This window comes from Aythya fuligula, chromosome 16, assembly GCF_009819795.1.
Source record: "Aythya fuligula isolate bAytFul2 chromosome 16, bAytFul2.pri, whole genome shotgun sequence".
In the NCBI taxonomy this organism is placed as follows: domain Eukaryota; kingdom Metazoa; phylum Chordata; class Aves; order Anseriformes; family Anatidae; genus Aythya; species Aythya fuligula.
This window is the reverse complement of record NC_045574.1, coordinates 688,507-701,345: the sequence shown is the minus strand read 5'-3', so window position 1 is coordinate 701,345 and position 12,839 is coordinate 688,507. Positions and strand designations below refer to the sequence as shown.

Here is a 12,839-nt window from a genome sequence, read left to right as displayed (position 1 = left end):
AAGATTGTAGTATTTATTATAGCATGATGTGTATATACTACATCACAGATTTGGGAGTATTCTACACTTACTGGTGATTTATGTGGATCACAGTCAGTGATTTTAACTTCTCTCGACTGTGAAGAGCTAAAGGGGAGGAAGGGACTTAATGATCCATAGTTCTGTGGCTGTTTTGACAGCCACAACACAGAGTACTCTCAAACCATGTAAAGAGCAAGCAGGTGGCTGGCATCCAGCAGAGTCTTGCAGCAAAGTTCTCTTAATGTCTCTTCACTCCCTCAATGCTATTTAACATGTTATCAACCAAATGAGAGTTCCAGTGCTACTTGTACAGGCTCATATTTTTGTTCAGTACCTGTTTCCTGCTGTGGAATGCTTCTTCCTGGAAGAAGTATAGCAGACTGACTTGCAGCAGGGAAGGGTCTGCTTAGACTTAGGAAAGGTACATGAGCTGCTACCAAAGATTAAAACAGTTGCAGAGGTTATGGTGTTGAGGGTTGTGACGTACCTCCAGGACATATGCTGACAATTGTCTACAGCACTGAGATGTGACTGACTTGTGGATGTGCAGCTAAATCTGCAACGCATTTATTTCTTCCACAGGATATTTACAGGATCGACTAGACTGGATGGAAATGCGATAGGTATGTATGCTGACTGTGTGGTGGGTTACAGGAATTTTTATAGTGTAACATCCTGAATTTACAGTAGTGTTTTAATGTTCAGTTGACTTTGTCAGATGGCTGTGTGCTGTTTCTATGGATGAGCTGGCTTCCCCACACCATCCACGCATGTTCAGTCTGCAGAAGATAGTGGAGATATCCTATTACAACATGAATCGCATTAGGTTGCAGTGGTCAAGGATTTGGCAAGTGATTGGAGATCACTTCAACAAGGTATTTTTAAAAGTCAGGTTAAAGAACATGTATGAACGTGGCAGGACTTGTTTAATCAGCTTTTTCTTCTAATGTTCTTGAGTGGTATAGGTTGTGATGTAAAAATAAAAAAATACATTGAAGGCGCAAACTTCTTAGCAGTTGATTTGGAGTAATGCTAACAATGTTTAATTAGACAACCAGATTCTAGCACAAAAAGTGAAAAAGACGTCAACATTTAAAGGGTATAAACAGGCATGAAAATATTTGAGAATGATGTTTAATCACTTTATTATACGATTTTATGTTTATACTTCTTCATATATGCCTTTCTTATCCTCCTGATCAAATTCCAAGTTAGTTTTTGTCTAAAGTATGTACGGATAATCCTGAAACAACAAAGTTATTTTCCTTAGGAAGTTGGACCATGTGTTTTTCTAACTGATTTTCTGTGGTTTGTTTTTCGAATGTCTAGCTGTTTTTTTCTTATGCTACTGTTGTATACAAAATCCAAGGAGCTGCTTAGATGTCTCCAATGACTGAGACAGCTCCCTATTTTCTAAATATCTAAAAACTAGAACATGCTTGAAATTTTCACGGACTGACCATGAAACTTAAATGATATAAAAATTACTGGCTAATGTATTACTTATATAAGTGCTTGAAAATTTGTATTTCTTCTAGGTTGGATGTAACCCTAATGAAGATGTTGCCATCTTTGCAGTAGACTCATTAAGGCAGCTGTCCATGAAGTTTCTTGAGAAGGGAGAGTTAGCCAACTTCCGTTTCCAGAAAGACTTCTTAAGGCCTTTTGAGCATATTATGAAGAAAAACAGGTGTGAGGGAGTGGTATTTGTTAGCCTGCTTTATTTCTACTTTGTGTGGGTTGAATTGTCTTGTATGTGGAAATGGTAGTTGACATAGTGTTGGTTTCCATCTTTTTAAGATCTCCAACTATTCGGGACATGGTAATACGCTGTATTGCTCAGATGGTGAACTCTCAAGCTGGCAATATTCGCTCGGGCTGGAAAAATATCTTTGCAGTCTTTCACCAAGCAGCATCAGACCATGATGGGAATATTGTGGAGCTGGCCTTTCAAACTACAGCACATATAGTTAGTAAGTAGTAACAGATGCAACTAACAGATGCAACTACACCAATTAGCTTAGCTGCTGTGACTCTGGTTTAAAAGGCCCATCTGCATATGAGCTTTGTATTCCCTAGTAAATAAATTCAATGTCTTGTAAGTAAACTCTTAAAACTCTGCAGCTAGGTCTGTTAAGTCTACTGATTTTTATGGACAGGAAAAAATAGATAGGAATGGGATAGGATTTTTTTCTTGTGGATATGAAAAAAATAATTCCTTGCTACAAAACTCTTTAAATCAGGAATAAATTCAGTAAGTTCCTAGGTTGCCCGTCTCTGTTGCAATAAATTAATTTTGATTAGGAAAACTGTGTTAACAGATCGCACAAACTTCCATGCTGTTCCAGTTTTATATGGTGGGGATCACGATTCTTGTGACACTGATAGGTGATTACTTGTAGAGTTTATTTCAGGCTACCTGCTCTAAAACTATATTTGAACAATATACTGCTGCCACTTTCAAAGAAAGACAACTGACTTGAATATTCTTGAAGTGGAATTTCAGTGTATTGATGGGAGCTTTAAGTGTCCTGAAACTGCCCTACTCCCATTAAATATTGGAATATTTAATAAGCATGGGAGGAGAATAGTGATAGACGGCATTAATAAATGCAACAAGTAGCAAAATTTCTTTTGTCAACTTGAACTAGAATTAGAATAGTTCAGTTGGAAGGTACCTACAAAGATTGAGTCCGAATTGAAATACGTAGATCTTGGGAATTGTAGGCTGTTCAAAAGCTTGCATGCATTGGATTTGTTTTCTAAAGTCTGTCCATTAAGCATGAAATCAAATGCTTTTTCCTTTATTGATACAGAATCTGAATAACTTCAGGCTTGGGTGGCTTAGATAAATTTATGTAACTTCATATACAGCAGGGAAGCTAACATCAAGCCTTACTCTTTTTTTTTTTTTTTTTTTTTTAACTCCTATTATTTTTTAAGATATTTTAAGATATTGTTGGGTGGTATATGCTGTGAATGGGAATGGAACCAGATGAGAAAATATGAAAGAATTTTAGAATATAAATTAGAAATTGCCCAGCCTGAGAACATGTGATGCTGGGGCTGGAAGGACAGGATGCGGAAGAGCACAAGGGAAGACATGAAACTACCTAATCCAGAAGATCTATTCCTTCCATGTTTGTATGTTTAGTACTGGTATGCCATGCCTGGCTTCAGTAAATCAATACCAGTTCATATCTGTATTTCAATACCAGTAAGTTTTAATAAGCTTTTTGTTTGTTCTTGACAGCAAATATTTTTCAACAGCACTTTCCAGCAGCAATTGATTCATTCCAAGATGCAGTAAAATGTCTTTCTGAGTTTGCCTGTAATGTTGCGTTCCCGGACACGAGCATGGAAGCAATTAGACTTATCCGATATTGTGCAAAATACGTTTCAGAAAGACCACAGGTATATTTTTAATCCCTGTGTTTTTGTTCACTGTCCTCTTCTGTATAAATTTGCCTTATTTGTATTATTTTTTTCCTATCATTGTTAAACTTGTTTCCTGATGTACAAATCTCTGCAGTTTTTCAAGCCTCTAGCAGAATTTAAGTAAAACTGATTGGCTTGAAATATTTGTTTTCTTTTTTTTTTTCCAGCTATCTTCACAAATAGATATGTCTCAGACTTATATTTGATGGGAGTTGAGTGTTAGAGTAGAAACTAAGCTAAAAACTAAGCTAAACTTTCAATTCTGTCTGTGTGCCATGAATGGTATCTAAACCTGTTATAATTAAAGACTTTCGAGAAGACTTTTGAGATTTTATTTAATATTTTTTTCCTGCTCATCTCTAAGGTATTAAGAGAATACACAAGTGATGACATGAATGTTGCTCCTGGGGACAGAGTATGGGTCAGAGGATGGTTCCCTATTTTATTTGAACTTTCTTGTATCATCAATCGTTGCAAATTAGATGTTCGAACAAGGTAATAAGGCTTTTCTGGTTTTTGGTTTGTATTCATTTAGTGAAGGGATCACAGATACACATTTTAATATCATCCTTGTTTGTTTATAGAGGCTTAACAGTGATGTTTGAAATAATGAAGAGTTATGGGCATACATTTGAAAAGCACTGGTGGCAAGATCTGTTCAGAATTGTTTTTCGGATTTTTGATAATATGAAACTTCCTGAACAACAAACAGAGGTAAAACAAGCAAATAAGTAAGCAAACTCTGGAGTATTTTTTTCTTAAGAACTCAAATGATCCAGGCTGCAGCTTGTATCATTTGCCATGTCAGTATATTTCCAGCCCACGCTGCCCCAAACTCCATTTGTAGTGATATCTATAACATGACAAATGCAGATAGCTTCCATGTGGAAAACTTCTCCTAGTATCCAGTGACCTGTCTGTTCTGCCTGACTGAATATGTTCAAGGAGAATATTCACGCTCTGTGAAACTGCATAGTCATCTGAATAGTTACCGTATGGCCAAGTAAATGCTTCTGAAAAGATATCATCAGTAGTAGGTGTTGGGGGCTCTTCCAGTTTTATCTAAATTGAGTTCTTCTCATAGACTACCTCCTTTTTTGAATAGCCAGTCATAAGCCAAGTGCTATCATGACAGCAGAACCTACATACAAGTAAAGGCTTCTAATTTTTTGTCACAGAAATCTGAATGGATGACCACTACATGCAACCACGCACTTTATGCAATCTGTGATGTCTTTACGCAATTCTACGAAGCTTTAAATGAGATCCTTCTTCCTGACATACTTGCACAGTTACACTGGTGTGTAAAACAAGGTAGCTTATTTAATTTTGATTAATACATTTTTGAAATGCTTATTACTTAAGAAGGGGGAAGTAAGCTGAATTTTGGAAGAATAAAAACTACCTTTAGGGCAATGTGTGATTTAATAGGTGTGTACAGTATCTTAAATATTCCAGGGTTGTTCTATCTAATCAGGTAGGCAGCTTTTCTATGAATGTGTTTATGGTGCTACTGGGACCAAGCAAAAGATTTTAGTACAGCTCTTTAATCTTTTGCCAACAGCTTTTCTTCATTTGGCTGTGTGGAATAAATATCTCATTTACATATATATGTGTGTGTGTGTATGCATTCTGATTTTTTATCTGCTTTTCCCCTCTTTCTCTCCATTTCAACCATCTAGTGTTTGTAGATATGTCTTTCTAAATATTTTTTTCATTTGGGACCAGACTCTTACACCTGAAATCTTGCATATTTCTAGTATGGAATGGGGGGACTAGCTTGGAGGAAATCATAACTTTCAAATTCATGCTTTCCTTCCTTCATCCCAGTGTACACTCCCTTTCTGCTTCTTTCTTGTCCTTTGTCTTTTCTGTTTGGATTTCAGTCTCATCAAGTCTATTTTCAAACACTATTTTTATGTTCTGTAGAGTCCTGAGCTTGAATTTACTGTCATGTAGTTCATGTAGTTACGTAGTAGATTTATGTAGTAGTTTGAGCTGAAGTACATGCCTTTCACAACATTGGGAAAAAAAATGTTGATGGAGCAATAGTAGAGTGCTTAATTTTACACTGATATTGTAAAAGTTGATAAATATGGAACATGTCTTTCACAGATAATGAGCAGTTGGCTCGATCAGGTACAAACTGCCTAGAAAACCTGGTGATACTAAATGGACAGAAATTCAGCCCGGAAGTCTGGGGCCAGACATGCAATTGTATGCTAGAAATCTTCAAAACTACCATTCCTCATATGTAAGTTCATAGAGTGTAGTTGTTATACTAATACCTGATTTCAGAGCAACAATATTTACTTTATTTTTTCCCCTCCCTCTGTTATGAAGCTTGCTTACTTGGAGGCCTGTAGGAATGGAGGAAGATTCTGCCGAAAAACATCTGGTAAGAGTTAATCCAGTGCAATAAAAGAAACTTGAAAGGTTGTATGTTAAGTTAGCTTTTGAAATATTGCATTGTATTTGTTGACAACAAATACTGGAATTGACATTAACTTGTATTTGACAGTAATGACAAATAAGATAAAAAGAGTTAATGCGGGGAATATTTTGAATCTAAGATTTGCACAGCTGGTTGGTAGTTAGCATTTTGGGTTGTAAAAGTTGCTCTAAATTTTATTCTAGGATTTGGACCTAGATCGCCAATCTTTAAGCAGTGTGGATAAAAATGCTTCAGAAAGAGGACATAGTCAATTTTCAAATCCAATGGATGAAAGCTGGAAAGGTGGTCCTTATACAAGTAAGGAAAACATGCAAGTTGACTACATGAACTTTTATAGCCACTCTAAGTCTCTTTCTGTAGTCTTTTAGAGAAAGCTTTAGGGTACTTGATAGTGAACTTGAAAAACTTTCTTTAAAACTTGCATTTATTCCTTTTAGGCAAATTGTATTTTTATAAGGTAATTCACAGCATCATTAAATATGAAAATGATAATGGTAATATGTTTCACTAATCTGTTGTATGTAGGCTGTCATAAGTTGCTTCTGAGACTTCTGTGTTTTTTTTTGTTTCGTTAGACCAAAAACTGTTTGCTGGCCTCCTTATAAAGTGTGTGGTACAGCTGGAATTGATACAGACAATTGATAATATAGTGTTTTATCCAGCAACGAGTAAGAAGGAAGATGCTGAGCACATGGCTGCAGCTCAGGTACCATCAGATATGTAAATAACCTGTTGAGCAGTGAAGTACATTACTGAATGCTTCAAAGTGTTTACAAAATACAGCATGTAGTCTTTGTATTTCTAGCTCTACGTACTGCCTTGAATATATGTCATTACTCTTACACAGTGATTTTTGACCATCTCCAGTGTTCCCTGGCAGTCTGACAATCAGATTGTTAGTTTTTCTTACCAATAACCTAGATATACATGTACTGTAACTTCTGTTTGAAATATTCCAACAAAAAAGCCCACAGCTTTAACAGGACATTTTGCTGTAGCGTATTGTATTAATACTTCACTTGTACCTAAAAATGGAATTTCAAGTTAGTGGTGTATGGTATACTCCTTTTATACAAGAGACTAAGAGTCTTAAGACACTTTGATGCTTCACATATTACTGACAGTGTTCTTTCTTGTTCTTTCTGTCTTGATCTCTTTGGTTTAGCGAGATGCATTGGATGCAGATATCCACATTGACACAGAGGACCAAGGAATGTATAAATACATGTCTTCACATCACCTCTTCAAGTTACTAGATTGTTTGCAAGAGTCTCATTCATTTTCAAAATCCTTTAATTCAAATTATGAACAACGAACTGTGTTGTGGAGAGCAGGTGAGGCTTTTGTTTAGTTTGGTTAAAAAATATACTGAGCTCTCTTAGGGCTTTTAACTATCAAGGTGCATAAAGTATGCTACTGCAATAATCTCTACGTTTTATCTGATACTACATGCTTTTATTCCTTGTCTTTTTTCTGATGACTTCAGGTTAATTCTGTCTTCTAAATTACTTATTTTTTGATTGCAGCAGCACTGTACAGTTGTTACTGCTGCATTTAAATATATTTATAAAAATATGTTAGGTGTCAGTCAAAATCAAGGAGGAAGAAATACTGGCTGGAAAAAAAAAAAAGATGCCTGCTGCTGTTCATTAATGGAGATGTACTTGATAAACTTTACGTTTTGATTGATAACTACAACTGTGAATGTTCTCCTCTTCCTATGTGTGATTTCTAGGGTTCAAGGGTAAATCAAAACCCAATCTCTTAAAACAAGAGACGAGCAGCTTGGCTTGTTGCTTGAGAATACTCTTCCGAATGTATGTGGATGAAAACCACCGAGATTCCTGGGATGCTATACAAAGACGACTGCTTAGGTAAGAATATCAAGTTGGTTCAGGTGTGTTTTGTTTTCAGTGAAATATGCATGGTGTATCCTTGGATACAAGGATGTTCCATTTTTAAATTGCTGAGCAGAGCATGCAAAGCATACGAAGATATATAAACATATAAAGGGCTGCTCATTATTAAAAGCAAATGTAGGAAAAAGGAAACAATTTGAAATAAATGAAACACCTTCCTGCTTGACTGACTTCTCTTTTTAAAAAAAAAAAAAAAAAAAAGGTAGTGAAGGAATACTGTTCACATCAGAGCACAAATCAAGATTCAGAGGTATAATGTGATAAAATAATCTAAACAGAACATATGTTTCATCTTACGTGAAAACAAAATACACCATGAGAGGACAAACAGTGCATGTTAGAAATGCTTCTTGTGTAGTTTTTTTTTTATGGCCTGTTTGAACTGTGACATCTCTTTAGTGTATGCACTGAAGCCCTGGCATATTTTATTACCGTGAACTCAGAAAGCCACAGAGAAGCTTGGACCAATCTCCTGCTGTTGCTTTTAACAAAAACACTAAAAATCAGTGACGAAAAGGTAAGAACAGGCTGGATGCCATCTTTGTTTGCGTTCAGGTGTTTTCATCTTTGCTTTCATAGAAGTCAGTCGGTATTGTTGTACATATCACAAGATGGCTGTTTTGCTGATGCATGTAGTGTGCACTCTTTGAAATACAGTAATCATTACAATTCCATCTTTTAGCAAGCATTCCACATAGTGAGAATTGGACTTCATCCATGAAATTGAGTTGTATAGAAACCTTGATACAGTTACTGCAGAACTTTCACACAAAAGCACTATGAGTGTGCAGTAAAGGATGTGCTTAGGCTGTATTATAGCTGCATAGAATCACAGAAGTAAACTTCATCATTGTAAAACTGAAAATCTAGTTTCTTGACAGTAGTGGTGCAAAACAGTCTTTGTATCTCAGCCTTTTTGAAGAAAAGGTGAATGCAACTATTTCCTGGGCTATCACATGCAGAAAAACTTATGCTTAAATCTGTGGGTGTTTTGTATTTTTCTCCAGAAGTAATCCAAAAGTTATTTTTTCCAACTGTTTTGGAAAGTTTAAAAGTGTGCTCTTTGTTCTCAGTGTGGTTTTTGTTTTTTTTTTTCCTTTTCTTCCCTGTATTGTTAATTTTGTAATTCCAGTTCACTCCTGTATAGTCTTGAATGTTTTATTGCAATTTATCAATATTTGAAGAAACTGGTGGTAGTGGTGATTTGATTTTTCACCATTTAGCAGCAATTCAGTGATGTCCATATTGCTATGGTGTTATGAGAAAATCTCTGCACTTTCCTACAGGAATAGAGAATAACTTTCTCTTTTCATATGTTCTCTGATAGTTCAGGGCACATGCTTCAACCTATTATCCATACTTGTGTGAAATCATGCAATTTGACCTGATTCCTGAGCTTCGAGCTGTGCTACGGAAGTTCTTCCTGCGTGTAGGTGTTGTGTTCAAAATCTGCATAACAGAGGAGCAAATACGGACAATTGGGACGAACTTACCTTTGTGGTAGCTTTAAGTAGAGTTGGTTACTTCTGCTTGTACATAAAGCTGTGTTCCAGAGATGGATTGAAGTGAGCGGGGAAAAAACGGAACCCTGGCCTATCAACAGAGCAGCAAGTTACCCTTACCGCAATGGCATTTGGGGAGGGCTTGGGGGGGTGGGTGGGGAAAATAAACCCTGTCCATCCTATGAGACTATCAGCAGTTTTTATTTAAATCGTTGCTTACAAAGTTAATACAGTGGATGTAAAGTCTGTTTCGATGCTCGTCATCCTTACGATCAAGTCTGTCTCTTCTGGTCTTTTATCGATTGCTCAGTCTTGCAGCCCAACTAAATCTTATAAATCATCTGGATTCTTTGATGGAAATTATGCCCCTTGGAAATAATGAATATAGTTGTATAGCCTTGTGATGTTAGCACGTGTTCATAATAAACTATACTGCAGTGGCTAATGACCACCCAAGATCATTCTGGGTTTTTCTTTGTGTGCACATGGCTAGACCAAGCAGTGTGTCATATTTTTTGAAGTGAACAGCCCGTAGGATATTTGAGGAAGCGGTTTTCCTGTTGTTTAGTAAGTCACTTTAAAACTATTTTTTTATTCTCAGTACTTCACCTACCAAGATTCATTTTTATTGTTATGGAAGGTTTTACATCAGGAGTACGCAGTAGTATCTACCCCATTTAGCTTGTTAGTTCTGAGTAAAAGATATTAAGAAAAAACTTCTAAACCTTCCATTGACTTTCATACATTGCCAAATCATGGACTGAAAGCATCTACAGTAATATTAAAAACAGGGTTCAAAGCAGGGTTCAAAAAAATGTATTTACCCTTGACCATAATGTATTTAGTAGCAATTATGTCTGTTTAGCAATAAGTCTTATCGTTACTACCTATCCAGTTCTGTCTTTTTACTGCAGATTTGCAACTTCTGATTTGTCTTTCTGCAAATCACTTTTGTTTTCAGCTGTTAGTTCCTATTGTGATGTGAAAATTGAATTCCCATGACAGCTCTAGCAAAATTAAACTTAAGATCATTCATGTAGTATAACAGTAACCAACACATTTCTCTGCTTTTCAAGTATAAATGAACCAAATGTGACTTAACACTACAGCTTTGCTTACCCTGGAGATGTTCCTTTCCTCAAAATGCATAAGGTTTCTGTGATGTAACAACGATTTGGAAGTGCAGTACTGCAGGACTGAATTTTGTCCTTTGAACTAATTTTAATTTCAAGGTTTGGACTTTCTGAAATGGATAAGTATGGAGAAGTTCCACTTCCTAAAGTACACGTAAACAAAAGTGTTATACTAATCACTGTGCTACTCATATCAGCAAACCTCAAATATAAGAGTATTTAACGACAACGATGAAATAATGGTATTGTGTTGAAACTATTATTTTGCATTATAAGTTGAGTTTCCTGGTAGGGCAGCCATAGTTGATGTAGCATTGGAATATAACATTTTTTTTCTTTTGAGCTATTGCCAAAGGATTTTTACAGCGTTTTTCAGTAAATTGGCTTGTTCTGTGTAAGCACTGTTTGTCAATTGTTTTGCAGGCAATAATACCAGTAAGGCTTTCGTGATTTTATTTTTAACCAAAGAAAAGTAAACCATGATTGCAGCTCTCTAACTTTTAAACATCCTGTAGATAAATCTATACACTAATGTTTTGTAGGAGGAAATACAGGGCTGCATTTTACCATAGGAAAAGACTGAAAAATAAGCAATGCTAATATTTAACTTGCTGCATTTCAGATGTCCTTTTGTGTTGCATTTAGTATAGTTGCTTGTTCCCTGGTAATGTCACTTAATTACAGTTAAAAAAAAAAAAAAAAAAAGTATTTATTTTAATTATATTTAAATATGTAAGAACAGGCCATTCTTTTTTCTTCCTGCCCTAGATAGTCCTTAATATATATATTTTTCAGATTTTTTGAATGTCACTGCCTCATTGAATGTATACCCTTATCTCCTATCAAAACAAAAACTGTAAAGAGTTGTGTAATTTTTCTTTATTTTATGGTTCTGAAAGCCTTACAACTCCTGTCTTGAAACAGGTCTCATAATTTTCAAATCTGAAGTTATAACTGCATCATGGGCTTTCTTTAACATGCAACATTTGTACTATCTCTACATATAGAGTTAGGGCCTTTAATCATTCCTTTCCTTCAGCCTTAGTTCTGAGAGACTCTTACTTTTACTAGAGCTTTTATTGTATTTATACCATTTATAAACTGCTGAAATTAGGCACGTGACATTAGAAACATTCTAGACTTACTGCAGTGCATGAAGGAGAAGGGGGGACTGGAATGCAGGGGGATAGACACAGCCTTAATCCTGTCTCAGTTTTCTGAGTTGACTGTAGCTGTTAAAGCAATAAGAGTGGTTTGCAAAGTATAATACCCAAAACAATTGTATTTGCATCAGCTTTTTATTTTCCTCTATACAGTCAGAAAGATCATAACCCACAGACATCTCTGTGAAGCTAAAAATGCTGAGCCAAAACTCCTGCAGTAATCACTGCTGGTTCTGATCTTGTCCTGACTCTGCTGACGTTAAAGACTTTATCTGCCTGTAGTAGTTTTCCAGGCTGCGGTGGAACTATGAACGAGAGCAGGGTTCTGTGTCAGCACGGCCTGGTAGAGATCAACATCTGTGCAATACATGGAGTAATAAAAATAAGGTTAGATGTCTGAAGTAGTGTTATGCAACAAATTAAACTATAAGGTGATTTTACCTGTAACGGTATTAATATGGAGACTGCATGATATTTATTGCTACTTATTTTTGAACCTTGTAGGAAACAGATAAGGAGGGGAGGGATGGTAATGAGAATCCTAAAACCTCCCTTCCATGTTGATTCTACCATCTTACAAGGAAGTTGTTTTAAGAGGTTTATTATCCATGTTTCATGTCTCTTTCTGAGCTGTAACCAGAACAGTCCAGAACAGCTTTCACTAATGCAAGCAACCAGCCCCCAACTTTTAGCTGTCTTACTATTGAAGGATTAAATACAAAACCTTTTAAAACTGAGCTTTTCCTGTCAAAAGTGCGGCTCCCTTTAGTATGTAAATTGTTTATTCAGCACCTTTACTGTTATTTCTGTGTTAAATGTATGTTTTCACCTATTTAAAATGCCTATGTTTTCGAGGACCTCCGTATTAAGTGCATTTACTACCAATAATTTAAAGAGCAGTACTTTGCCTGACGGATGTATACATTTTTGAGAGAATAGGGAAATTATAAGATATGAAAAAACTATGTAAAGTTTTCTACATGAAAATATGCTGTATAGTACTGTTATAATATTCCATGCTTTAATGAAGTGGTAAATCAATAAAGTTTTAAGAAGTGATGCGTGTCTTCTGTGCGGTTTTTGGACTGTATTGGGATGGGGGTGCCTCTGCTCAGCGGGGTAATGGCTAACGGTCCCTCGGGCCCTTATTCAGTGGTGTAAGGCACAGAGGCCGCTGTGGCTCGGCTGCTGGCAGCCCCGTCCCTCCC

At 36.1% G+C, this 12,839-nt stretch overlaps 1 protein-coding gene across 1 annotated transcript in view; it reads left to right on the top strand.

Moving 5' to 3' along the window:
- ARFGEF2 (ADP ribosylation factor guanine nucleotide exchange factor 2) overlaps window positions 1-11,160 on the top strand; it is a 32,970-nt gene extending 21,810 nt beyond the window's left edge. Inside the window, exons 24-39 of the mRNA XM_032198120.1 lie at window positions 604-644; window positions 727-896; window positions 1,560-1,711; window positions 1,822-1,994; window positions 3,275-3,435; window positions 3,824-3,954; window positions 4,044-4,173; window positions 4,638-4,773; window positions 5,575-5,713; window positions 5,803-5,857; window positions 6,097-6,211; window positions 6,490-6,620; window positions 7,080-7,248; window positions 7,650-7,788; window positions 8,233-8,350; window positions 9,161-11,160. Coding sequence (XP_032054011.1) covers window positions 604-644; window positions 727-896; window positions 1,560-1,711; window positions 1,822-1,994; window positions 3,275-3,435; window positions 3,824-3,954; window positions 4,044-4,173; window positions 4,638-4,773; window positions 5,575-5,713; window positions 5,803-5,857; window positions 6,097-6,211; window positions 6,490-6,620; window positions 7,080-7,248; window positions 7,650-7,788; window positions 8,233-8,350; window positions 9,161-9,337 — 2,137 coding nt within the window. The 3' untranslated portion in view covers window positions 9,338-11,160. The remainder of the gene's footprint in view (window positions 1-603; window positions 645-726; window positions 897-1,559; window positions 1,712-1,821; window positions 1,995-3,274; window positions 3,436-3,823; window positions 3,955-4,043; window positions 4,174-4,637; window positions 4,774-5,574; window positions 5,714-5,802; window positions 5,858-6,096; window positions 6,212-6,489; window positions 6,621-7,079; window positions 7,249-7,649; window positions 7,789-8,232; window positions 8,351-9,160) is intronic.
- The last annotated feature ends 1,679 nt before the right edge of the window (window positions 11,161-12,839 follow it).